The 25,750-nt window shown below is 48.6% G+C and overlaps 3 protein-coding genes across 3 annotated transcripts in view; 2 read left to right on the top strand and 1 right to left on the bottom strand.

Moving 5' to 3' along the window:
- Nucleotides 1-2,790: 2,790 nt before the first annotated feature.
- CEP19 (centrosomal protein 19) lies at nt 2,791-5,429 on the bottom strand. Its single transcript, XM_040074330.1, has 3 exons — nt 5,311-5,429; nt 3,813-3,986; nt 2,791-3,545 (listed from the first exon to the last, which is right to left on the bottom strand). The coding sequence occupies exons 1-3, from the start codon at nt 5,414-5,416 to the stop codon at nt 3,184-3,186; spliced, it is 642 nt and encodes a 213-aa protein (XP_039930264.1). The 5' UTR covers nt 5,417-5,429; the 3' UTR covers nt 2,791-3,183.
- A 162-nt stretch (nt 5,430-5,591) lies between these two features.
- On the top strand, nt 5,592-10,979 carry PIGX (phosphatidylinositol glycan anchor biosynthesis class X). Its single transcript, XM_040074164.1, has 6 exons — nt 5,592-5,658; nt 6,282-6,345; nt 6,765-6,897; nt 7,668-7,881; nt 9,087-9,187; nt 10,425-10,979. Exons 1-6 carry the CDS (start codon nt 5,592-5,594, stop codon nt 10,566-10,568), a joined length of 723 nt encoding a protein of 240 aa, XP_039930098.1. The 3' UTR covers nt 10,569-10,979.
- A 4,717-nt stretch (nt 10,980-15,696) lies between these two features.
- PAK2 (p21 (RAC1) activated kinase 2) overlaps nt 15,697-25,750 on the top strand; it is a 42,460-nt gene continuing 32,406 nt past the window's right edge. The window contains exon 1 of the mRNA XM_040074163.2: nt 15,697-15,779. The gene's annotated coding sequence lies outside the window, so the exon portion shown is untranslated. The remainder of the gene's footprint in view (nt 15,780-25,750) is intronic.

Here is a 25,750-nt window from a genome sequence, read left to right on the forward strand (position 1 = left end):
TATATTTCTCCAGTGACTGGTGGATTAAATGTATCAAGGAAACAAGAGAAATCCTTCCTCCTTGTTGTGCAAGCCCTGCTCCTGTGGGCACTTGCTCCAGCAGTGCCCGGGGGTTTCCTCCAGCCAGCTCTGCTCACAGCACACTCTGGCTCTCCCAGAGCAGCAAGCACTACCTGGGGAAGTGCTGCTCTGCTCCTCGGGGGTCCCTGAGGGGAAAGGAGAAGTGATGGTGGTTCGTACTAACTCAAAAGCCCTTCTGAGAACTGGAGTGGCTTTGTTCCTGTGGCACTGTTGGGATTTTTCTAGTGAAACGTGTTTAATGGGAACGGGGCACAGGGAAGTGTGCAGCAGTGTTGCTGTGACGATTCTGAGGGCTTGTCCCTGCCTGGGTGTGGGCAGGCTCAGTCGGTGATGTGGGGTGTGCCGGGGGGCTCAAGGCCATGGAACTGTCCTGGGAAGTGATGGAGGGAGATGCCCGAGGCTGGCCATCCCTGCCAGGGATGGTGCAGGCAGGGGCTGGCAGCAGGGCAAACCCCTCCCGGGCGTGGGACTGGGGTCATGGGGGAGCCTGGTGTGGCTGGTGGCTGCGCAGAGCTGAAAAATGGATGGGTCAGACCCTGTTAAGACTAGTCAGCAGCTCCGCTGGGGCTGCAGTAAAGGCTCTGGAAACTCAGCTGTCAGATCTGGCTCGGAAATGACCGCTTTCTGCCCCAATTTTAGACTGAAATAGCCAAAACCAAAGTAGGCCCAACCAGGGGAATCCCTCAGCCTCTTTCAACCGTTTTTTTGTCCGTAAGCCGCACCCCAGGAGACAGCAGTGACCTATAAATACGTTCTGGCATCTCCCTGCTGGCAGGGTGAGCGGATACCCTGTGAACTCCTCTCTCCCTGGGGCTGGGGCTTGGCTCGGAGGGGGTTTTGTGTCCTTCCCCACCTCCACAGCCAATGCTGCTGCTCCATCTGGTGTGGGGTGTGGGGTACAGGCATGAGAGAAGGGGTGTGGGGTACAGGCATGAGAGAACACCAAGGGAGGAGCCCAGGCAACTGGCACTGCCCAGGTCATGGATAAAAAGCAGGGGGTTCTTAATTGTATAGAGCTGATGGGGATACTCAACATTCCCTCATCACGTGGCTTACCTGGAGCTGTGATGTGAACGGGATGTCGGGGCAGCAAGAGGAGATTCCACTTTCTGAGTGGTGGGTGTCCTTACAAAGCTGCTCTCACCGTCTTTGCAAGGCCATGGTGATCAGGGAAGGTCCTTGGGGACTGGAGAACCCAAGGGTCCCACCCAGCTTCAGTAATGGCCGAAAGGCCATCCCAGAGAGCAACAGAGGAGTCACTGTCGTGTTGGGAAAACCACGGAATGAATGTTCTTTGTTTGGAGCACAATTCTAGAAAAAGAGGGCGGCTGGGAGAAGTCAGCATGAATTGCTGAGGCTAAGTTGTGCCTGCCCAACCTGCTTTCCTCTCAGGAAGAAAGGGATGGATCTGTAGGCAAGGGGAGAGTGGGGGATTCCATCTGCCTGGACACAGCGTCCCACAACATTCTTCATACAAGTGCAGATGTCACGGTCTGGATGGTGGGAGTCAGGCAGGTCAGGATCAGTGGGAGTGAAGTGCGGAGGGCTGTGGTTACTAGGATCTGCCAGGAGGCTGCTGAGGGGACTTTTTTGGGATCCATTTCATGTCTAAATGCATGATCTAAAGCTGGCTGTGAAGTGCCTTCCTGGCAAGTTCACAGAGGATGCCAAACTGGGAAGCCCACTACGGCTCCATGCTGAAGGTCTGGGCTGCAGGAATGGGCCAGCAGGAACCCCACGATCCAGGCACTCATTTGGCCTCACACAGCCCTCATTGGAGAGGAGCCGTGCCTGGGGCTGGCCACGTCCTCTGAGCCCGGCCAGGACGAAGCTGAGGGCAGACTGCGAGTGGAGGGAGAGGGGCCCTCTCCCTCCCAAGTGGGAGATCCTTCTGTGTTATGTTGCAATTGTTGCAATTCTTGAGGCAAAGCCTGTGCCAGACCCCTGCACACCCTTTCCGGTTCTGGGAGAGCTGAGTCAGCCTTTACATTTTTTTAATTTTGGCAAGTGAGGCCTCAGCTTTCATTTCTCTGCTGACTGAAGACCCCTTGGCCAAGCATTAGCTCCTTCCTCCTCCTCTCCATGGCCTTCCCACAGTGAAAGTTGAGCACTGTGGTTTAAGTGACACTTGTTCCATGTTTTTCACAGCAGCAACTCTTGTTTTGGGGTGTAGGGGAGCTCTTCCAGCTACTCCTCCAGCCACTCTTCTTAATGTCAGGCAGCAGCTTGTTGAGGCCCCTCAATTTGGGATGAAGACCCATCTCACCCCCAGGCTTCAGGAAGCCAAAACCCAGGAAGCTTTTGGAGTTGTAAATTTTCCCAAAGAATCCTAATCTTAGTCCTCCAGTTCTTACACAAGAGCAGGACTGATCTAGTAGAGACCAGCCAAGGCAGACAGCTGGATTAAAACCTTCAGTAGGATGAGTTTGCCTTACTCTAGAACCACCCCCAGCCTTTGACCTTCTACCACTCTGGTTTTTGGTTATTTTAAACACATTCTCCCAGAACTGAGCACTTATGAGGAAGCATTATTCAGGAGTGCAAGGATCCAACCATGCCACTGCAGCAGTTTGAAATCACTGTGTTTTCAAAAGTACTTCCAAGACTAATTCATTTTCAAGATATTCCTTCTCTTACATGTAAGGACTTACTTTTGTGTAAGCTAAACCTGGAGATTTAAGCATTGCTAGGGAAATGTGAGAGTAATACTCTCAGTGCAGAGTTGATTTATCCAGAATGACTGATACATATTTAACTTCCCAGTCGGCAGTAATAATCACCCTATTTGTACAGTACAGCTTTAACAGTGTCTTCAGGACATGAATTTTTAATGCTTCATTTTCAGCCAAAGCTGACTGAAAGGTAAAAAACTGAAAGATTAAATAATTTAAAATTCTTTTATGTAGGAAAAGACTAAAACCAGCCAACAATTTCAGCTACCCAGTTTCCACTTAATCAAGTCTGGCTTATACAAAGCTCACTTAAGCCCGGGATTGCTGTTGGCTCTCCTGAGCCAACGTGGAGGAGAACACGTATGATGACACTGTTCTCTCTTGCTGGCCTGCTGAGGTTTGTCTCTCAAGTGCCCATCTTTGCCTGGAATCAGACTTCTTCATCCGACTCTATGTCCCAAGTACAGGACTCCAGCTGCTCATCCAGTGGGAAATCCACCTCAACGTTGTAAACGAAGTCGGGGTCATCCTTCTTCTTCCTGTTCTTTTCAAAGAGCTCATCCATGATGCTCTTCCTTTTGGCCAATTCCTTGTCATCCAGTTTGTTCATATCCTCCTCCGGGTCAATTGTCTCTTCCTGCCGAAACTTTTCCAAGCTTTCAGCCAGGCTCTGTCCCTCCAGGTGACCTCTCAGCAAGCTGTAGAGCTTCTGGAGCTGGCGCTGCGAGACCCCTTCCAGGTAGGCCTTGTGCCGAGGGTTGTTCTTCAGCTGCTCAGCAGCCCTGCTGCAGTCTGGGGAGAGCCAACACAGGCACCTGCAGCTGCTGCAAACCTCTGCCCGCACACACATCTCCCCCCAAACCTTCCCCAGGGGTCTCTCCAAACCCTCCAGGCTCAGAGAGCCACTGCTCAGGTTAAGATGTAGCTTTGGGTTCCTCAGAGAAGCCCAGCACAGCCCCTCCCTGCCTGCTGCTGGGAGGATGCTCAGTGGTTACCAACAACGCTGCTGCCAATGGGTTCCTCTCTGGAGGAGGCCAGACAGGAATGAACACCCCTCACCTGAGAACTTGGAGAAATTCCTGACGGGCATGATGCGCTGGCGAGTCTTGTCCTGGCTGCTGTCTCTGTAGATGAGGATGATGGATGGGGGCCGGAAGCAGATCCCGCACTTCTGAGCAATGAAAGTCATGGCAGCACCAGCTGCGGCTCCATCAGAGCCCTCAGCAACGCTCCCTGGAGAACAGGGACAAAGGAGAGCAAGAGGGAGAGTCTCTCAGGGCTGGTCTTTCTGTCAGGAGTAGAGTTCAGCAAAATCACAGGATCCCAGATTGGCTTGGGTCAGGAGGGGCCCTAAAGCCCAGGGAAATGAATGATGACATTAGAGTGGACTTAAAAATCCCAGCCTGTTACAGATCCTGTTTCCCAGGCTCAGTGGTACTTTTATTCTGGTTTTAAATCAGTGAAAATATGTCAAACGGGAAGGTGATCTCCAACTGCCCTACAGACTGCAGTAAGGCAAAGTAACATCTTTTACCCCCCAAAAAATCAATACATTTCTCCACATCAAGAAAAATCACTTTAATGTAGAAAAGCTACATTGAGGCAGAATTGGAAGCACTTCCTCCCTTGTAAAGTATCACATAGGAAAGAATTCAAACAGGCAGTAATGTCTTTAACAGTGAAAATTTCCAGTGCCAGTAGGACAGGATTTGGAGGAACGTGGTGCAGCGGCAGGTGCCCCTGCCCACGGCAGAGGGTGGAACAAGAGAAGCTTTAAGGTCCCTCCAACCCAAACCATTCCGGGATTCTACGAACATGAGAAACACAAACGTGAGCAGCTCTTCGGATGTGCGGGAAAGAGCGCTTGGCTCTCCTGGTAACCCGGGCTGAGCCCTTCGGTGCCGGCGTGACCCGCGGCTTCCAGCGCTTCGACAGCACAGCCGGGAGCGGGTCAGGGCTGTGCCAGCGCCCGGGGCCGTTCAGAGCCGCTCCTCTGCCGCGGGGGGCGCGGCCGAGGCTCGAACTCCCAGCACGAAGGGCAGCGGGGCAGGGCAGGGTTGGTCCCTCCGGCTGGAACAACCAGAATGGTCCCTGACCAGAACGGGGCAGGTTGGAAAGGACCACAGCGGTCACCTGGTGCCAGCTCCCTGCTCCATCCCCAGCAGGGCCATCCCAGAGCCCATGGCACAGATTGTGTGCAGACAGCTCTGCAATATCCCCAGTGAGCTGGACTCCACAGCCTCTCTGGGATCTGTTCAGGGCTCGGTCACTGCCCAGGAAAGCTCTTCCTCATGTGCAGGTGGAATTCCCTGGGGTCAGTTCCTGCCCGTGGCTCTGGTGCCATTGCTGGGCTCTGCTCAGAGCCCTCCCTGCACACAGGGACCCCCAGGGCTGAGGCCCCTCTCAGCTGGGGCTCCTCTCCAGGCTGAGCAGCCCCAGCTCCCCCAGCCTTTCCTGGGCAGGGCGATGCTCCAGGCCCTTCAGCGTCTCCGCAGCCTCTGCGGGCCCCGCTCCAGGAGCTCCCTGTCTCCCTTACACTCTCGGCCTGTCCCCTCACCTCGGACGGCGCAGAAAGCTTCTTCTTCCTCTTCTTCCTCCACCTCCTCCTCCTCCCCCTGTTGCTCCTCCCCCGGGCCGGCCCCGCCTCCCTGGGCGGTTGCCATGGCTCCGCCGGCGTCGCCGAGCACCCAGTAAAGGCCCCCTCCGCCGAAGGTCCCCTTTAGGCTGCCCTCACTAATGCCTGAGGGACACACAGCGGTGGAGCAAGGGGCGGGCTGGGCCCGCGCGGTCAGACGGCGTTGAGGACAGCCCGCGCGCTGCCGTGAGGAGCGGGCCGCCATGGCGTGCGGGCGGCGGGCTGTGGTGCGGGTCGGGGCCGGGCTGGGCGCGCTGCTCTGCGCCCTCCGTGAGTGCCCGCGGGGAACCGCGCCGGGAGAGGATGGCGGGGCCCGGCCCATCTGCTCCGGACGCGGGCTGGGAGAGCTGGGGGTGTTCCGCCTGGAGAAGGTTTCAGGGAGACCTTACAGCCCCTCCCAGTGACTAACGGGGCTCCGAGAGGGCTGGAGAGGGACTGTGGACAAGGGATGGAGTGACTGGGCAAGGGGGAATGGCTTCCCACTGCCAGAGGGCAGGGTTAGATGGGATATTGGGGCGGAATTCTTCCCTGTGAGGGTGCTGAGGCTCCGGCACAGGTTGCCCAGAGAAGCTGTGGCTGGCAGTGTTCAAGGACAGACCTGGAGCATCCTGGTCTTGAGGAAGGTGTCCCTACCCAAAGCACAGGTTGGAACAAGGTGGGCTTTAAGGTGTTTTCCAACTCAAACCATCCTGTGACTCTGGCTTTGGGAAGTATGGCTTAGCCAGTGATCCAACAAACATCTTCTGCTCTTTGATCACAGTCAAATACTGCTTCCCTTCTTCTGGGAGAGGGTTTGCAGATGAGGTGTTCATGAGTTGTAAAACTTCACTTGCTGGAGTTGCCAGCCCCTGTGATCACCGTGCTCTTACACTGTTGGCTCTGTGTCACCTTAGATGTGCAGGCAGCCTGTCGGGACACCACTGTCACACAGGAGCTCCTGAAAGAGGGGTTTCACAGGTGAGTCCTCACCCTGCCCTCCATCAGCATAACCTGTCATGCGAATTTCTGTTGGAAGAAGCTTCCCTTCTTTACATGTGCACTTGTATCAGCTCCCTGGGCTGTTATCCCTGGGCATCTGTCAGGAATTAACAGGATCAAGGGATTAACAAGCTGTAGTGGAGGGAAAATAGGAGGCCCCTTTCTAAACTTCTGTAGAGGCCATTGGTGGTTCTGAGACATTAGCAAAGAAGTGAAACTTCGTTTTGGCTGTGGATGCGGAGTTGAGGTGGAGAAGGTTGGACAGGGAAGTGTGATCAGAATTATTTGCACATGGTATGAGAGCTGCCTCTCATCTCATCTGGGAAATGTCTCTCAGGGGTCTCGTGCCTAGTTTTGAAGTGTGAGTGTAAATTTTTTGCTCCTGTTGCTGTCTGAAGGGATCTGCTGGTGAAGGTAGAGCTCGGGGAGGATGCAGGAGGATGTGCAGTGGCAGCACAAATGCGTCTGCCGCCGGGAATCTACGTGGATCCCTATGAGCTGACAACGCTGCAGCAGCACAATCTAACAAAGGTAATGGCCCCCAGGCCAGGAGATCTGGCAGTGAGTCAGATAAGGGCTCAGGGACTTGTAATGTCTGGTCATTATCTGGCTCCTGGAACCAAGGTGATGAATTCCTGGGAGAAGGTGCCAAACAAGAGAACCTTCCTGGTGTCTCCTTGTAACTCAGCTTGCTCAGCAGTCCCTGTCCCTGTGCTGCTGATGTTCTCACACACAGGTGATGTACCAAGGAGCTGCTGCTCCTCTCTTAGCCCCAGCTGAGCACCTCTGGTAAAAGGGCCTCAGGTTCAGAAGATGGAAGGAAACCCCCCAAAGAGGTGCTGGTGAGCTCTAAGTCACATGCTGTGTGTTTGGACCGAGCAGCTTCCCAGTTTCCTTCTCATCCCAGCTTTCTGTGCTGCTTTCCAGTCTTTGCTTCCCATTAGAGAGATGTGCAAAGGCTGTGGCTGTTATCTGCTTAGGTGCTTAATTTGTCTGAAACATGAATGCAGAGGCTGTGTGCAGCTCCTGCCCTTGGCATGCCTGAGGTGCAGGGCTGGCCTCGCTGACACCCGTCACTGAGCTGACACCTCACAGGTCTGGCTGTAGGCACAGTGACACCGTGCACTTTTCACACGTGGGAGTCACTCATTGAAGAAGTCTTGAAAAGGTATTTTGGAACAGCTTAAGGCCGGAATTCCCAACTTGACCATCCTGACCACAAAATCAAGCTCGGTGTTAGAATGAGTGAAACGGTTTTCGGTTTCCGTCACAACCACACCCGTATCTCTCCCTGCTTGCAGGCAGTGTTATTTCCTGATGTCATCGATGTGGAGGCTCCCGAGTACTTGGCCAGGGATCTTCTCCTGCTGCTGTTCCTGGAGCCGGACGCGCGCTGTCCCCGCTGTTTCCGCGCTGCCGTGCCCGTGCACGCGCGGTACCACCGGCCGGCCGAGGGGACGGGGGAAGCCTCGGTTCTTCTGGAGAGCCCAGAGGTGCTGCTCTGCTGCTGCCACAGTGAGATTCTCATTGATGCTCTTGGGCAATCCCCAGCTTGCAATCCGGTTGTGTCTGAGGTGGAGCTCTTGGTAGCTGAATGAACATCAGCAGCAGGCGTGGCCCTGATAAAGACCTCGTTGTCTTCCTTGCTGAGTTCTGCTGCCTGGCCAAAGGCAGGGGGTTGTCAGAGGCTGCTCTGTGCTGTGCTGCTGCCGTTGTACCCCTGTGCTGCTTGGGCTCTTCCAGCTGGAAGACGTGGCAGTTGTCACGATCCGTGTTTGTCACATTCCCAGCAGGGCCTGGCAGTTGTCAGGATCCGTGTTTGTCACGATCCCCTGCTCTGACTGCTTTTCCCTTGGCAGCTGGAGCTGTGCAGGGTGTGTTTAGTAGCCACTGTCACCTCTTTAGAGTAATCAAAATACTCAGATGGCTTCTAACACTCTGTTGCTGCATTCCCCTTATATAAAGGGGGAATGTAGGAAACTGTGCCAGAAGCTTGGAATGGTTGGAGTCTCAAACACTGATGAAACAAGAACCTGGTACCCACTACAATTAATATTTCAGGTTATGTGAACAATGAAATCCTGTATTTCTGTTACAAGTTTTGTGTTCCTTCACAATATCATTCCTGCCAAGTCAAGCAGACTAATGATTTTCAACTCCTTTTTCTTTACTTGTGCATCCTTTGAGCAATGATTTTTTGGGATAAGCATAGGGACAGGCAGGACTACCTGGTCACTTGAAAAGGGGTGTTAAATCTGGGTTCCTGACACATTTACTAGTGATGAGCAGGAAAACATTTATTATTAATGATTAATGGGAAAGGATTTAAAGTATTGGAAGGGAGATATTTTATTTGCTGACAGGAGGCCAAGAAGAGAAATGGCCTTATTTATTTTGGGGAAAATTCTAACTACATGGCTAAAGTGGAGGGGTCTGCAGGCTAACCAGGAATTCTTTGCCATGTTGAGGACAGAAGGGTCAAGATACCACACAGATTAAATTCCTTCTTGGGTACCTGCTGTGTCAGAAAGGGAAGAGTTGTAAATGTCACAGCAAGGGCTGTCTGGCGTCACATTGACCATGCAGAGATGTTTCGCCACTTGGCTCCCAGGATTCTGTCAAGCTGTTGTGGGGGAAAAGATCCCTTATTTGGAAAAAAACCTGCAGGGCAGATTTCTTATCCCGCCTGGCTCCTGGTGATGCTGGAATGCCTTCCCTAGGTCACCTGACTGCAGAGTGCTGGGAACCTGCTGAAGTGGACGCTCCCTGCTCATCTGACACCACCAGTCCCTGTCAGTGGCACAGCACAAAACACAGACCTGTGAGTTCACCCTCTGGTTGTTTTTAACAACTGCTGCCTTTTTCTATGATTAACGCCTTTCATAGCACAGGAATTTAATGATTAAAAGACTAGCTGGATGGTTCCCCCTTTGTCAGACTCCTTTCTTCCTTTCTAACTGGCTTTTAACTGGGATCATCCTGCCCTTCTGGTGTGTTTACAGTGACTCTGTGCTCTTCTGGCCCTTTAGCATGGCTGCTCTCCTGATCTTTTTTCCCCCTTACTAGTTTACTTGGAATTCTAGGATATAATTGGCACTGGTCAAATTGAGAAAAGTCTTTACATCTTTAAAGTCTTTACAATGTTATGCTTTTTTGCTTGCTTTTAGTAATTTGCTTGCTTTTAGTAGTGCAAATTTTCTAGTTAGTCAAGCAAAACAAATGTCTGGGTGGCTTTAGCCAATGCATCAGATTTAAATATCCTATGCATTTCTATATAATCCTAGAAAAGAAATTTTCCACTTGTCTAGTTAGCATGCCAGTGGATGCTTGGCCAATTCCAGAAGAGATTGACAGAGCCATTCAAGGTACACTCCTTGGTGCTTCAGAGGAATAGCAAGGTGGAAGATGATCTAACTAAAGTAATGGTAAAACTGCAAAGATTTAAGGACTAGCATCCTAAAAAATGCCAACTTTTATTTGCTTGGTTGTTACCTGGTTGAGTAAGTGTTTAGGAAAAGATGAAGTCTCTTATTTTGTTCAAAACCAAGGGAAGCTGGATCTTTAGTGTGGTCCTTGATGTTCAAAAGTGCCACAGTAGTGTAGATTCAGAAATTAGACTAATTTATACAATAAAATCTGATGTTGTTGTAACACATGTGCCTTCCTATATTCAAGAGACCTGCAGAACGCTGGGACATCTGTAGCTCTTGTCCATAAACATTTTGCAGCTTCCTGTATCCATGAAAAACCGAATGGTTGTTCCCTTTGGAGCAATCTGTCTCCTTAGTGATTTGAGCTCACCTTGGGAGCTGCTTTCCCTGCAGCATTCTGTTCGTACCCTCAGTGGCTGGAGTAGGAGCAGATCCATTTCCTGAGCTGTGCAGTGCAGCTGTGGCTGTGAATTAAAGGGGATGTCCCATCCTGGTTCTGATATTGAATCTCAGAAGAAGCTTCAGCCAAGGGCTAATTAAATCAGGGTCTGCTTCCTAATCCTCTTGTTTGCAGTTAAAAAGAACCATCTGGTCAAATGCGTGTTATGTCTTTCTTTTTCTTTGTAGGCACATGAGGAATCGATGCTGAGGGTTCCTGTGGGGCTCAGGGAGCACAATTCCCTGGTGTGTGCCCTGACCCTGCTCACCACAGGGCTCTGCTCTGGCCTGATCCTCGCTGCTGCCTGCAAGTACGGACACTTCCCACAGTGACCTGAGGAAATATGGAATGTCTGACCTCCATCCAGCAAAACTAACTGGATATTACACTGGATTCCCCAGTGGAGCCTACTCTACTGTTATTTATATCTTAGGGCTGCCAGGGTTCCTTTGCTCCTTTGTGCTTGCAAATGCCTTCCATGGCCCAGAAGACATTGTGGGTGTGTTGTCAATATCCAGAGCAGATGGAGAGTAGGAAAAAGCCTCAAAAAGCTGAAAGCACTGCTGTGGGCAATGAGGCAGCAGCCAGGAGTGGATTTGGGGCTCCTACTCCCTCCTCCTGGCCCAGAGCCTGCTTCCAACACAGTGCTGCCTCTCGCAGAGGTGTTTGTATTTCTTGACTCAGGGATTGGTTATTAAGGGTATGAAAAGCATTATTGAGTCATTAAAATATCTGAATTTTAAGCTTGTGGTGCAGATGGGTTATGTATGGATTTGTGAAGAGGCATTCTGTGCTTACCTGGGACACGTCAGTAATCTCTCCCATCCTAATAACTCTGAGGGATTGGCTGCTCTTGGCCAGATTAGAATCACAGAATACTCATTAAGGTTGGAAAAGCCTTCTAAGATCATTGAGTCCAACCATTCCCCCAGCACTGCCAACGCCACTCCTAATCCATGTCCCCAGAAGCCACATCTCTCGGATTTTTGTCCCGAGATTCAAGTGGTTTTAGAGTCCTTTGCCTTCTGCAAAGCCCTGAGCTGGACGCAAGAAAGAGATGGAGTCTTCAGGTTCTGATTTTCAAGGCTGCGCGCTTTGTTTATTGCTACTTATAATTTTTTCAGTGCCCAGCCAAGATCTGTGCAGCTGCTCGGGCATCTGACGACTCCTCCCTCACTGGGCTGTCGCTGTCTCTTACACTAATTGTTACATACTCTTTATCATTATTTGCCAATACCTATCACTTATACTAAACAGGTCATCTCTACTCTGACCCAATCCCCTTAAATTACTTTGTGCCACCGGCACTGCAGAAAATGGAGTGAAGGAAGAAGAAAGAAGAAGCAAGAGACAGCGCCCAAAATCCTCCATCTTGCTCCCATCTACTTCCATACCAAAAACCCAAAACCACTGTTTTTCACCCTGTGACAAGCTAAACTAGTATCTTTCACACTCTTGTGGCCTGTAATTCATCTTGCAGTGTAGGAAGTCTTTCTATTGGACTGGGATCAAAGCCAGTGTCCCAAACCCACCTGTCCAGGGTCCCAGACCCCTCTGCCCAGGTCTCTGACAGTCCAGGGCAACCAAAGGAATGCCCTGGACTCTGACATGCATCCACATATCTGTTAAATCCCTCCAGGGATGGGGACTCCACCACTGCCCTGGGCAGCTCTGCCAGGGCTGGACAACCCTTCCCAAGAAGAACCTTTCCCAGTTTCCAACCTGAACCTCCCCTGGCACAGTTTGAGGCTGTTTCCTCTTGTCCTGTCCCTTGTCTCCTGGGAGAAGAGCCCAACCCTCACCTGGCTTCACCTCCTGTCAGGGAGTTGTGGAGAGAGAGGTTCCTCCTTTTCTCCAGGCTGAACAATTGGTCAGAATTGAAAGAGTTTAGAAAATCTGAAGAAATTTCGCCCTATTTCATGAGTGCAAGGAGACCCTTGGAAGAAGAAAGTGAGGGACAGGATAGTGACCAGAAGCAAATATTTAGAAGATCTACATTCAGTCTCCAGGACAGTTGGTAAATAGAAGGAAATGGAGAGGAAATTACCTAATGGAAAAGCCGAGAGAGGCTCAGGAGCGGCAGAGCTCCGCTGCTCTCTCCAGTTGTCAGTAGGTGGCATTGGGAGCCCACGGTAAACCCCGTGTGGAGAAAGAAGATTTTATTCCCGATAAACCTCGAGTAAATTAGTCAAAGCGGGTAATCCGGGTAAGTGTGTGTGTGTGAGGTGGGTGAATAAAAATCCCTTTCCAGGGCTCAGTGTGCAGCCTTTCAGCGATGTCCGGCTGTAGCCTCGGGGTCCCTTGGGCATCTTTCTCCTGCTGGAATTCAACAGAGCGAATTCCCTGTGACTATTTCCGCGGCAGGTTGGAAACAATCTGAGATTTAGGCTGCTCAGCCTTGCCAGCGCTGGGACCAGCGCTGTATCACTTGTCTCCAAGCGGGATGTTTAATTCCCAGAGCTATGTTTGTTCCTGTGCTCTGCCTTACGCAGGTAACTCCGTGTTGTAGCCTGACCCTTGGAATGGCAACATCCCAGATTGCCAGAGCTGAGGGACGGGACTTCATTGCCTGTTTTTTAACACCAGTTGAAAATCACAGGTTGAATCCCTCAGCTGAATCGATCTCCCTGACAAAACCTAGGGAAAGGGAATGGGAATGTCCTCTGGGCAAAGGAGAAAAAATATTGAAGGTGGAAAAAATATGGAAATAAAGTATATATCCAGCTTACCATCAATCACCTTTCCAACTGAACCTAAGTAATTGATTCTGATTAATGTAAAATATGAGAGGAATGCTAGAGCTTTGAAGGGGTGTTTTTTTGTTGTGGCAAATATTTGCTGGTTTTAAATCCATGGCACTTGTATTATAAACATAACAGATACATCTTTCCTTGCAAGCTGTAAATAAGTCTGATAACCATAGCAGTGTTAATTACAAAGGTATTTGCCAGTGAATCTCTCTCTGGGAGCAGAAACTGCTGTCACTAAGCTGACACAGAATTTAGCAGGTGTGCCATGCAGGAGGATTTAAGTGCCAGCCCCAGAGTGATCACAGATATCAGAGGAGATGTAAGGCCTGAGTTAAAATTTTGGCAGTTTTGGAGGCAGGAATGAGGTGATCTGGAGTTCTTGGCAAAAAAACACCACCACAAGGGTTGGGCACAAACATCCCCATCCTTAATATGTGTAAGGACTGAATCAGAGTAAGGAAAGAAAAGGGGATGGGGCGTTAAAGGCCATGTTGGGAATTAAGGCTTTCTGAATCACAAAGAAATGGGTATAAATATATATATATATATGTACAAAACCCCCTCCTAGTTTATTTAAAAAGCTGTGCCTAGGGAGGGAGACAGAAGGATGGGAGGGAAGTCAGGATTCTGCAAATGGAGCTGGAGCTGAGAGGGGTTGGGGATACGAGGCCGCGGCAGCACGGAGAGGTGAGGAGGGATGAGGAGCAAAGCCGAGGGAAGGATGAAGCCAAAAACCTGTTGTGGCTTCTCCAGGGGTGTTGCAGAGGTGAGTTAGCAGTGGCTGAGTTGAGTCAGAAAGGGAAAACAGCAAACGTGGAAGGAGAAGTGAAAGGCTGGCTGTGCCCGCAGGGGATCGGAGCGCAGCCTCCTCAGCAGCAGGCGGGGTCACTCGGGAATGCCATTCCTGGGAAATGGGCACATCTGCAGGGACAAGTGCTCTGTGGCTCTGCAGAGGTTCTGTGCAGAGTGAGGGAGCAGACAGCCAACAGCTGCTGGCTGGAACCCACAAGCTGGAAATTCGGAGGTGCCTGGACCTGCATGGGGGATTGAGGCGCCTGTGGATCCTTTCCCCCGAGAGCTGTGGAAGAGGAGCTGCCTGGTGCGTGTCCTGCTCCTCCCGAAAGGAAAATCAACGTTGCTTCAACCCTGGGCAGACAGAGGAGCTGAGATCCAGCCCCCAGGGCAGGTGCAAGCTTGGAGAAGTCATACGGAAGGTTAAATGGACGACAGGAATTTTGGGGGAGGAGCCTTGAGGGCACATATGCTCCTTTCCCGGCTGTGTTCCTACTGGATTTCTTGGAAGCTGCGCGTCCAGCCGGGGCCTTGTGCCACTGGGAACGGCACAGAGAGCTGCTCGGTGTCCTGCTGCTGTCACCAGTGACGTGACCCCTGCGCCAGGCGGGCTCTGAGGAGGACCCAGGGCTCGGTGCGAGGAGGGTTAACGTGTTCTCAGCTCTATCCATACAGGAGATACAAAATGAGCCCCTTCCAGTGCAAAAGGAAGAGAGAGCCGAGCACAGAGGAGGAGGAACGCGAACAGCGTGCCCAGAGAAGCTGCTCCATCCCTGGAAGTGTCCAAATCCAGGTTGGACAGGCCTTGGAGCAACCTGTGCTGGTGGAAGGTGTCCCTGCCCATGGCAGGGAACGGGATGAGCTTTAAGGTCCCTTCCAGCCTGGGATATCCCGTGATTCCATGAAGCCCCGGGCTGTTCTGGTACCTCCACACTCCTGGGGAAGGGTGGGGTTCACCTCCCTGAGCCAGGACAGACCTGGAGGAGACACTCAGACACAGCAGGAAACCTCGTGTGGGGTCAAGCCGGTTCTCCTCACAAAAAAAGAAAAAAAAAAAAAAGCACTGAGGAAATAAATTCTAATTTAAGCACCACAAGACGGAAGCAAGGGTGGAGGAGAGCCAGTTTAGATACATGCTGGATTTGATGCTGGATTTTTTAGGGTGGTGGACTTTACCCTCTGCACCTGGTTATTGTCCAGAGCCAGAGAAAAAGAAGACATCCAAACACCCTAGAAAAAGAGAAATGTTATGCATATAATTTTTTATATAAAACATATATAATAAAACAATATAAATTGCATATAATAGATGCTGTTTAGAATATATTTTTCTATGTATTATATAATAAATGTTACAACTTATTGTTGTAAATGTTATTTATTGTATGTAATATATTATGCATAGCATTAATTTTAAAAATAATATATATACTATATATAATATAGCATATCATATACATATATATGTATATACATTAAATAGATTAAATAGATTTCTTTTATAGATACAATATATCATTTTATATCACATAATATATATGATATACACAGCATTTATTATAGAACATGTAATATATACATTACTTATGTATATAATATATATAATTAATTTTAAAATAATATCAGGATCTTTTATTTTTCTCTAGATCTGGCCGAGATAAACAGAATATATTTTGTATATTAAAATATATAATTAAATAAACAACCATAAATGGTAGATATAGTTTACAGGTATAAAAGACATTCCCCATCAGCAAGAGCGAACTACAACTCCCGTCATGCCCCGCGGTGACGCATCTTCCGGCGCACGGCGGGCGGTGTCCCCGCGGCAATGCTCCGCCCCGCCCCCGCCCCCGCGGGCTGTGGCCACGCGCGGCGGTTCCGCTTCCCCTCCGGCCCCGCCGCCGCCGCCCCGCCGGGTCCCGGTCCCGCCGCCGCCGCTCAGCCCCGCTCCGTCCGTCCTTCCGTCCGTCCGCCGAGGCGGCGGCGCCGCCCCACCCGGTGAGTCCGCTCACACCTGCCGGCCGCGCCCCCCGCTCTTTGTGCGGCCCCGGCCGTGCCAGGCCTGCGGCGGGCGCGCCCGGGGCGTGGATCGCCCCTCGCTCCTCTCCCCGCTCTCCCCGCGCTCCCTCCGGCCCGACCCCGCTTCCTGCGGGCCCCGGCCGCGGCCCCGCCGCTCGGCCCCGCTTCCTGCGGGCCCCGGCGGGCCCCGCCTCGGCCCCCGTTCTCGGGAGCGCCGCGCCGGGCGCTGCGGTCCCCGGGCAGCGGGGCAGAGCCCGGGCACCGCGGCCGCGATGGGCGCTGTCAGGAGTTACCGCGGGGGAGCCGCGCTCCGGGCGCCGCGGGCTGTCACAGCCCCGCTGGCCCCGGCTGTTCGCGGCCCACGGCTTTCCGTGCCTGCGAAAAGCTGCCGCTCCATGCGCCCCGCACCCACCTGCTATTACAGCTCTCTGTGTTTCTGCCTTGTTTCTGTGGCTGCTTTTTGTGTTCATCCCGCCAAAGCCAAGCAGGATGGGGTAGAATCGCAGAAATGCGGGATGGTTGGTGTTGGAAGAGACTTTAAAGCCCATCCAGTCCCACCCCCCTGCCATGGGCAGCGACACCTTCCGCTATCTCAGGTTGCTCCAAGCCCTGCCCAGCCTGGCCTTGGACACTTCCAGGGATCCAGGGGCAACCGCAGCTTCTCTGGGAACCTGTGCCAGGGCCTCACCACCCTCACAGAGAACAATTTCTTGCTAATATCTGATTTAAATGTACTCTTAGTAGGTTAATGGCAGTGGGGAGCGAGGAGAGAAAAGTTGGGTCTAGCCTGGTCCATGTGGCAACTGCCCAAAGGCTGATTTGGGAGCAGAGAGTTCATCAGCTGCTTTCGAGGAGCAAGGCTGTGCTTTGCTGTAGCCAAAATAAACCAGTTCACACGCTGCCCTACGGCCAGTGGTGTCTGGATATGTAATATAAACATCGCTTTGGAGGTTCTGCAGTAATAGCGCTGTTAGGTGCAATTCAAACTTGGTATACTGTGAAGTTTTTATCATTTGTCTTTCTCTGGTTTTGCCTTTTTCTTTTTTTTTTTTTTTAAATTTTTAATACTTCAAAAAAAACATTACCTGCTCTAGAGAGTCTGGGATTTGCTTTGCAGTTGGAGTGTCCTCATAACATGAGTCCTGGGGTGGTATCTCCCAAAAAACCCAGGGATTAGTGACTTTGTGCTTCAGCTCGTTCATTTTAGAGACAAAAGTAATTAAACTTACGGGGATATTGTGGAGGCAGGTTAAAGCTTCTATTACCAGGGAACTGGTTGGTCATTACAGACTGAAATAAAATAGAAGGAAATAGAAATACAAAATTGCAAAGTTGTTGTTTTACGTTTTTTTTGAGTAGAATGTTTGAGATAGCAGGAGCACTTTAAACCAAATGCTCTAGGTAATGTATTTTAGAGGCACGGAAAACCTCACTCTAAAGTTCACTGGTTGGATATTGCAGAAATGCTTGAGGGGGAATAACTTGGATTTTCTGTGCAAAGTTGCATGTGGAATTTGGCTCATCTTTGTACAGAGGTGGTTGTTAAAACAAAAGTATCAGGCTGTTAACTGTGGAATATTGGCTCTGTCTGTATATTTTGCACTTTTTATCACCATGCAGCATATTCAGTGCATCTGAGGCTTGTGCTCTGCAGGGCGGCTGCTTGTCAGAGGCTGATTTACTGGGATGAAATTTGTGCTGGGATACAGCTTGGACCTTTGGCTGACAGTGGGAGTTTGTTCCCGGAGGCACCTGCTCCTGCTCCCTCCCTGGGCTGGATGCTGGGGTAGGTGGGTGGATGCTTCAACCACGTAAGGCAGCTCCAACCTTGGGCACATTTTAAATTAATACCATTTTAAAATCCCAGGTGTGCTTGAGTTGTTGTTCGTCAACGTTTTGGTTGTGTTTAAAAGGGGGAAGTTATTCAAGCACCTTTGGTTTCGAAATAACTTCTGAATTAAAGGTATCGGTTGATGCTGCAGGTTTTGTTCTTGTGACAAGAAAAGCCGTAGGGACCCCAGTCTCGGTCTGTGGGTTATTAGTAAGATACTTCTGCTTCGGAGCCCTCACATCTGTCTTGGGTTGGTTTTGTTTGGGTTTTCCCCCCCTTTTATCCGTTTTGTGCATGGGGACGTTCCTGTGCTCTGAGGTTTGTGCCAGTATTTTCTCGTTCCTCACAACACACACAGTTACTGACGTGTCTGTGAAGCAGCTCTTTGTTCTGCAAACAACCCCGAGTCACAGAGGCTGCTCCGGACGGCCCGGCCCAGGGACAGCACCAGCAGAGCTCCAAGTCCTGGCTCCCACACCGGGACACAGCCTGGGGAGACGGCTGAGCCTCCAAGGCATCCATGGGGAGGTGGAAGCCTCCAAGGCATCCATGGGGAGATGAAAGCAGAGGCATGGTGATAGGGAAGGGACATGAGCGGCCAGGCACCGTGGATTACGTTCATCCTGCTGGCAGCTGGGAAAAGGCAGAAGTAAGGTGGCTGGGGAGCTTTCCCTTCTTTTCCTGGAAACGTGGACAAAGCAAGGGCGCTCCTTCGGGCTCGGATTGATTCAGCAAGGCTGTACCATGCTCCATTTTCAGTTCCCATGCAGGCACTCCCTCCTAAACCCGAATGAAATGTGTCTGGCCCCGGGCTTGGAGGGCACGGTGTCCTCTCCCAGAGGTTTTTGTACCTGTGGCAGTGCCAGGGACTGAACCTTTGCAGGTGCCTTGGACGTTGCCACTGCCGAGGTTGGCTCTTGCCTTCCCAGAGATAAGCGGTCAGCGGAGTGCCAGGCTGAGCTGCCAGGGTGGCTCCAAGGGAGGATAAAGTCCAATTAACGCCGAGCTGGATTGGTTCTGCCTCTTGAGCAAGGGCAGCTTGACCGGGAAGGTGCCATGGAGGAGGCAGCATCTCCTGCCAGCTCTCAGGAGTAGGTGGGGAAGAGAAGAGTCCAGAGCGCTCACCTGGGGGCAAAGGACGAGGAACCCTTGGGCAGGGCACTGCCTCATTTAGCAAGGAGACAGTACAGGTTCAGGATTCTTACCGTGCTGTGCTTTCCTCTGTCTTGAGCTTGAAAAGACTTTTGAAAGCTCTTATTTGCGTTTACCTGCAGGTGGTAAGAGGTAGTAGATGTTTTCGGGTGAGAAGAAATCTCCTAGTGACCCACCAGGTATGAAGTGCAAATGGAGCTCAGAGTTTAATTCAAGCATTTCTTCACTGTTGAAGGTTTGTGAGAGCTCAGAGCATGATTTTACCTGAAGCTGTTAAAGTAGTTTCCTTTCAAGGGAAAATACACACTTCAGTGTTTGTATTTTGACTGATGTAGTGGGCAGTGTGTGTCGCTGAGAGCTGGAAATGCTGGTTTTGGTCCTAATTCTCTGCCTGACTTGCCGGTTTTTTAAGGGGATCATTCTTAATGTTTTCTCAGGTTCTTTCTATTTTCTCAGCTGGAAATGGGGATTAACCAGGCTTTGAAGATGTCTCACCTGGCAGGCAGGGATGTAAGTGTTAAGAAGATGACTTAAAACCGAGTTTCAGTTTTTCTGTTGAGATAAATTTAGATCAGTTTAGATCACTGTGAATTCATAGTAGGAATTCCTCATGCTCTCTAACGGTTACAGTACATTGAAATGCTCCAAAAATTGATGAGGCAGCTCCCTCCCTTCAGGCAAAACAAGTGAATTTTGAAATTCTCAGATGGATATATCTAATTTCTCTTTGTGAATTTGAAAATGCTTTTAAAAAAATCTTCACTTTCAGCCGCTAATGATGTATTGGTGCTTAAAATTGTTTGAATGAATACATTTTACTAGGGAAATACAGTATTTTTAATACTCATAGGAATACTGGGGGCTTTGTATAATCTATAGGTCATTGTTTCCCAAAAGATCTGACCCCAGCACTGGTGTTGGTGTAGCCCAAAGCTGAGTGATATTTCAGTCTTAGGTCGGGTCTGTTCTCTCAGCTAATTAGCAAATATATCTTGAAAGGAGTAACTTTGATAAGACAGGTTTAATTATTTTTAATTCTGTAGTTTGATTGAACCCAGAAGCAGCTGTAGGAAGGAGCCAACATATTGGGGCAGCAGTGAGTGTGATTTAAGTGGTGTTCAGCGTTAAGAGAGGGATTTAATGTGAATCAGAGTGAGGGCAGCTGGCAGGTGTAGTAAGGAATGGAAATACACTGAACAGTTTTTCCAGTTCAACTTCTACTTTTTTTTTCCCCCCCCCGAAGTTTTCTGCTTCCTGTTTAGGTGCTGGATGTTTGACTCGGTGTGTACCCACTGTCAGCTTTCTCACAGCTTCTTTAGCGAGTAAAATCAGAGTTATCAGTAGTGTGGGGTTTATTTTAGGAGTGGGAAGTTTTCTGTTCTGTGTTGCATCAGTTTTTCATTTACAGTCATTTTAGAACTGCTTTAGCTAGCAGAGGTATCTCCTGGACAAGAAAAAGAAAAAGCTGCTTCTGGAAGATGATTTTTAAAGTCACCTTTGAATATTTAACCCATTTCCTTTTGGAAAGGTTTCCAGTAAAGTGAGAACCTGGAAGAATGACGGTATCTTTCCCCTAAACCTGTCTACAGCAAAAAGCTGTTTAAAGGCATCTGGGGATTTGGGCTCCAGGCAGGACCTGGCTGGGCAGATTCTTGTGGAAATAGCTCACTGGCAGGGGCTTCAGCTAGTGAATTATCTGCTTTACGGTGAAAAATAACCAGTTGTTTAGTGAGTTACGTTAATGTTTGAAAGCGAGCAACTTTTAAAATTCAAAACCCTTACTTAAAAGGTGAACTTGGTGTTTTATGCTCGTGTTAAATAAACGGAGTGCTTGAGATTTTACCGCGGCATTAAATCCACCTGCTGGCATTCATTCTGACAAACATACGTGACCGTGAAGTTGTTACTTGGGGCCACCTGGGCAAGTGGCAGCAGCCACCGTTTGGGTTTTGCCCTCCCCCGGGCCCAAACCAGTTATTCCAGTGATCCCAAAGTCCCTCTGTGCATCCGTGCACGTGGGGATTCGCGTCGGGGAATTGACTGCTGGAAAAGGAATCCCTGATGTTCAGCTTGGCTGCGGAATGTTGCTGAGTGATCTGACACTAATGGTTTGGAACAGCCTGGGATCGTGTCTGGCTTTTTGCTCCTCCTGCCTTTTTCACGTGTTCGCCGAGCTTTTGGGAACGCTGCTTCGGACCGACAAAAATGAAATCTCTCAAAATGCTGCCGTCGTTTTCTGCGGTGTAGCAAATGGGTCTCTGATGTCGTTAAATGATTTTGGGCTTTGAAGCAGCCTTTTATTTTCAATGTGTGAAGTGCTAGCTGTCACTACTATGAAAAATAAATCATGTGAAATCTTTGATTTGTCAGAGCTGGGGCATTACCACCAAGTCTGAAATATTTTCTGCTTCTGCCCCTTAGTGGAAAACGCAAAGAGAAGAGTGAAGTCTGGCATTTTCAAAGCTGTTTAGCAACAAGAACGGTTAATTTTAATCTGATGCCAACATGTTAAGGCTCTTTGATACCAGTGCCCAAGCTTAGGAAGTAATTCTTTGTGGTAAAGAGAGCCTTGACTGCTGCAGCCAGGAAGTTCAGGCAAGTACCTCCTTCTGATTTTTGGGATTCGCTATTTCGCAGTAACCAAAGTATGTGTTGGCTGAGGACTCATTGCTTTTGTGACTGCTGCCTTTTCTTTTCAGCCCTTTTGGGCCTATTTACAGGGATTTTATATATATATATATTTAGAGGAAATTGGTGCCGAGATTTTCAGATGTTGATTATTTTCCCAGGTAGCTGCTGGAAATGAAGAATAAAAATTCAGGATAGTTCAGTAGAGCTGGTTTGGGTGGTTTCTTTGCAAGCAGGGCTGTGTGTTTTAATGTGTGGTTGTGATGTCTTTTATTTCCTTGTTCATTAGCAATTATTCCATTGTAAAATATTTTACTTCTGAGAGGCATAATTCTCATTCTCCTTGGCTTTTTGTGTGCATGCTGGAAAGTCTTTTTGCAGCACAAGGAAATGTACTCAGTTGTGCTAAACCTGGATGGAGTTTTGCTGTGGAAGAAGTTAAGAATTCTGGTGAACCTATACATCCATATCAATCTGACTAGAACTTGGAGCATCTCATATAATATAGTGTCTTAAAAAAAATAGAAAGAAGAGTTACGGAATAAACTGAAAGAATGAAGGATAAGTGAAAATACTGAGGTGAAATGATTTTTAATTTGGTTTAATTCATGGAAGTGATGACTGTTACTCTTGCAAAACAAAATTTTTATGAACACCATCAGGATTTAAATTACTTTTTTTTTTTTTTTTTTAAATTCCCTCATTGCTGCTAAGAGATACTTGTCAGACACATGGTTGGCACTGAGTTTTATCTTGTAGCTCTTTGGGCAGAGCTTCTTGGAGATTTTTCTTGCTCTGGGATTGAGGATCTTTGGCTGTAAGTCTTTGGCAGTGCTTTTTTGTCCACATGTACTTGGCTAAGAGACTGATGGTGGATGCACTTTACTTCCTCAGCACTTCCAAAGCCCCTGGACCAGAGCAGGATGCCAGCTTTCTAAATTTAAACACATCTGAACTGGAGAAATCTTTGTTTCGAGGATCTTGGTCAAGATTTGAAGTAGATGTGACATATTCCATGCTGCTCTGCTTAACAAGAGTGACCATGTATCCTGTGCTACTGAAGCAGCTTTTGCTGCCCAGCCCTGAAAGGTTCTGTCAAATAACTCGTCAGTAATCCTCAGCACTTGGGGTCTTGATTGTCCCTTTCTCTTGGTCATGTTTTTAATGTCCTAAATGAGATGAGGATGCCATCAGTGCTTTCTTTTGGTTTCTCGCTCGCTTCCTCTGCTCTCACACATCCCTGGTTGTAGAATCCCAGGATGGTTTAGGTTGGAAGAGACCTGAAAGCCCGTCCAGTCCCAGCCCTGCCATGGGCAGGGACCCCTCCCACCGTCCCAGGCTGCTCCAAGCCCTGTGCAGCCTGGCCTTGGACACTGCCAGGGATCCAGGGGCAGCCACAGCTGGGTGACAATGGATGATGGGCCCCTGGTGGCAAGGGGCTGCTCACACTGATATTCTGTGGGCTCTGTCTTTGCTGTCGAGTTTAAAAGAGATCTTTATCTCTGTTTTACTCTATTGAAATGGCTTACTGAAATTTGCTTCCTGTTTTCTTAACAATTGAAAGGACCTGAGAAAATTTTCCTTTCGATGACAAGCTCTTGGAAAGCTGACCACTTCTAAAGGTATGGCCTTCTTCCATAGCTGCAATAAAATTTATGAAGAGAATAATTTCTTTTTTTTTTTAATTAAAACTATGCCTTTGGATTTTCATAAACACAAAAAGCCTTTGCGAACACATGAAAGCCTTCCATGCTCATTTGTTGCAGCAAAAATATTTTATGCCCTTTTTTTTTTCTATGTTCACCTTTGCTGGTAGCAGCTATTGGTATTGTGAATTAAAAAGAGGAAGATTTGGAAGGCATCAAATTGTGCTGAGTGATGTGGGTTGCCCAATGTGGTGATTGCAGTTTCACTGAGATGGATACCAGCTTAGTGGGAGGACTCTGTTAAATGGGTTTTTGGAGGTGGGATGTGGCCCAGGATTTGCTTGGGCTGCTCTTTGTATTTTTCTGGCTGAAGAAGTGGATTTTTGGTGCTGGCTCCCCTCACCCTCCTGTGATGAGGGCTCAGTGAGGCTGGAGGTGAAGGCAGTGCTGTGGTTTGTCTTCAGTTCTTGTGCTGATGGCACAGCACGAGCCATGCCTAATGTTTTTCCATAATTATCATCATGCATCCCTTGCGGTGGAATTAGACCTCTCAGATAAGTGCTGTCTCTTTTATTTCTGTTAAAATAAAGAGCTTTAATTTGGAATTGGGGTGGTCTCTGTGTGTGAAGGTGACATGGACAGGCACCTTCATGTTGTCATTGTATTTTGGAGATGTCAGACATTGGTCTTGGAGGTCTCACCCTCACATCTTCATCTTCTTTGTAATTGCACGGCTGTTATGGGGGCAAGATAATAAGGTAGAACAAGGTCTGGGAACTGCATCCTTTGGAGTGTAAATGCAATGCATTTTATGGAGCTTTACTCCTGCTCTGTCATATTTCCCTGAAATTTTCTAATTCTGCCTATAGGGATGCCATTCATTGTTCAGTGAACAGGCACAGTTACCTCTGCTCATGTGTTAAACTCAGAGTTCGTACAACAGTGTAAGTAGATTTTTTCCAAGTCTTTTGCAGCTTTCTAAGTGCAATGTTATGTTTTGTCAGCTGCTTCAATATTATTTTAACTTGACAGCTTCCTTTGGAAGCTCTTCAGATTCCCGGGGTTACTGGTTATCCTGCCTGGCTGTAGTTTTCACAGGCCTTCTGTCTATTCAGTTGGTAACTGTGTCCTTCATTTGGTATTTTTATTTTTTAAAAAAGTATTTCATTCTTGAGCTGTAAAAGCAATTTCTGTGGCTGTGATGCTGCTGCATCCTATATAAATACCCATGGATAGTAACTCCCTCGAAGTTTATTACTATTGGGATGTATTAAATCACTTTGAAAATTCATTTGTTTAACCACTCACAACTGGCGTATAAAGCATTGTACATTTATTTAAATATGTATGTTTAGGGAATTTTTATCATACATTTGATTTACAAATTGTAAGCAGTGTATGGGGTAGTCATATTAATACAAGTGTTGGGGCTTTTCATATTTTTTCCTTACTTACTGGCTCCTGTACTTGTCCTGTAGGCTTGGCAAAAATCAATTTCCACATCAGCATAAGAATTATTTCTATATTTTGAATTATGATACAGTTTCGTGCTTTTTTTGGCTGTTTAATATGTTTTGATTTGTCACCTGTGTACCAGTTCTAGTTGGTTTGGAATTGTTTTCTTTGGCACTTTAGATAAAAACCTGTTTATGGGCAAGAAGAGTGAGAGAGGTAGCTTTACTAGGAATGAGTCAAAAAAGAAAAATCAGAAAGTTAGTTTAAAAACTCATTCTGGCAGCCAATATTTTAAGTAAAAATTGTTATTTCCAGTGTCCAAATGAATGCTGTGACTCCCTGAAAGGCATACAAGAACATTACCCCAAATTTCAGGGAATTTGCTGCATTAAGCTGTAAGTGAATGCGTTGCTTGTATGTCTGCAAGTAATTTTAAAGTAGAAAATCTGGAAGAGCACACAAGGAAAACTCTGGCAGTGTCACAACAGGAGTACTGGAGTGTGAACTGCAGTGAGTGATTTCCAGAGCACCTCTGCCTTGCTCATTACCCCCCTTTTTTTAAGGAAAACATCATTGCAGTATTTTGTTTTTCTGTTGAGGAATCCAGGTCTAGTGTTCAGAATTGTATCTGAGTATTCAGGATAACTTGAATTTGTGGCAGCTGTGCTTTGTACTTGTGTTACTGTTTATTTTGTCTTGAAATAATGGGGAAGGGGTTGCCTGGGGTGCCCTGGCTGCAGAATGGGTTATATACCTCGTGTAGGTATTTCACCTCTCCTAATAGACCTAAATATGCCAGGAAAAAACAAAATAAGGGGTTGTGTCCTTGTGTAAAATCTATAAACCTTCAAACCTCATCAGTGTAAGGAAGATGTGACTGTCCTGAAACACGTGTGCAGATGCTGTGGCAGAAGTGTGAGCGAGGTTTCGCCACTGAGCTCTGCGAGTATTTTACTAAGATCTGGTTTCATCCTGACCTGCTGTTGGCAGGGAAATGTTGGGGTGACCCTTCCTGAGCATGTTGCATTCTCATTTAATTAAAAGATCCCACTGGGAATGTTGCATCCTGCTCTGGAGTCCTCAGCAGAAGAAATGGGGACCTGTTCAGGTAAATCCCGAGGAGACTGGGAGACGCTCCGGGAGCTGGAGCTTCTCTGCCATGAACACATGCTCAGAGAGCTGGGAGTCTCCACCCTGGAGAAGAGAAGGCTTCAGGAAAAACCTTCCAGTGTCCAAAG

This window comes from Hirundo rustica, chromosome 10 (genome assembly GCF_015227805.2).
Source record: "Hirundo rustica isolate bHirRus1 chromosome 10, bHirRus1.pri.v3, whole genome shotgun sequence".
Lineage (NCBI taxonomy): Eukaryota > Metazoa > Chordata > Aves > Passeriformes > Hirundinidae > Hirundo > Hirundo rustica.

What these genes read in the sequence shown, in the direction of transcription:
- CEP19 (XM_040074330.1), bottom strand. Translation starts at nt 5,416, where the DNA reads ATGGCAACCGCCCAGGGAGGCGGGGCCGGCCCGGGGGAGGAGCAACAG. An exon ending in AGCTTTCTGCGCCGTCCGAG is followed by an intron (nt 3,987 to 5,310) that starts GTGAGGGGACAG and finishes CCTGTTCTCCAG; the next exon opens with GGAGCGTTGCTGAGGGCTCT. An exon ending in GAATTTCTCCAAGTTCTCAG is followed by an intron (nt 3,546 to 3,812) that starts GTGAGGGGTGTT and finishes GGCTCTCCCCAG; the next exon opens with ACTGCAGCAGGGCTGCTGAG.
- PIGX (XM_040074164.1), top strand. Translation starts at nt 5,592, where the DNA reads ATGGCGTGCGGGCGGCGGGCTGTGGTGCGGGTCGGGGCCGGGCTGGGC. An exon ending in CGCGCTGCTCTGCGCCCTCC is followed by an intron (nt 5,659 to 6,281) that starts GTGAGTGCCCGC and finishes GTGTCACCTTAG; the next exon opens with ATGTGCAGGCAGCCTGTCGG. An exon ending in ACAGCACAAAACACAGACCT is followed by an intron (nt 9,188 to 10,424) that starts GTGAGTTCACCC and finishes TTTTCTTTGTAG; the next exon opens with GCACATGAGGAATCGATGCT.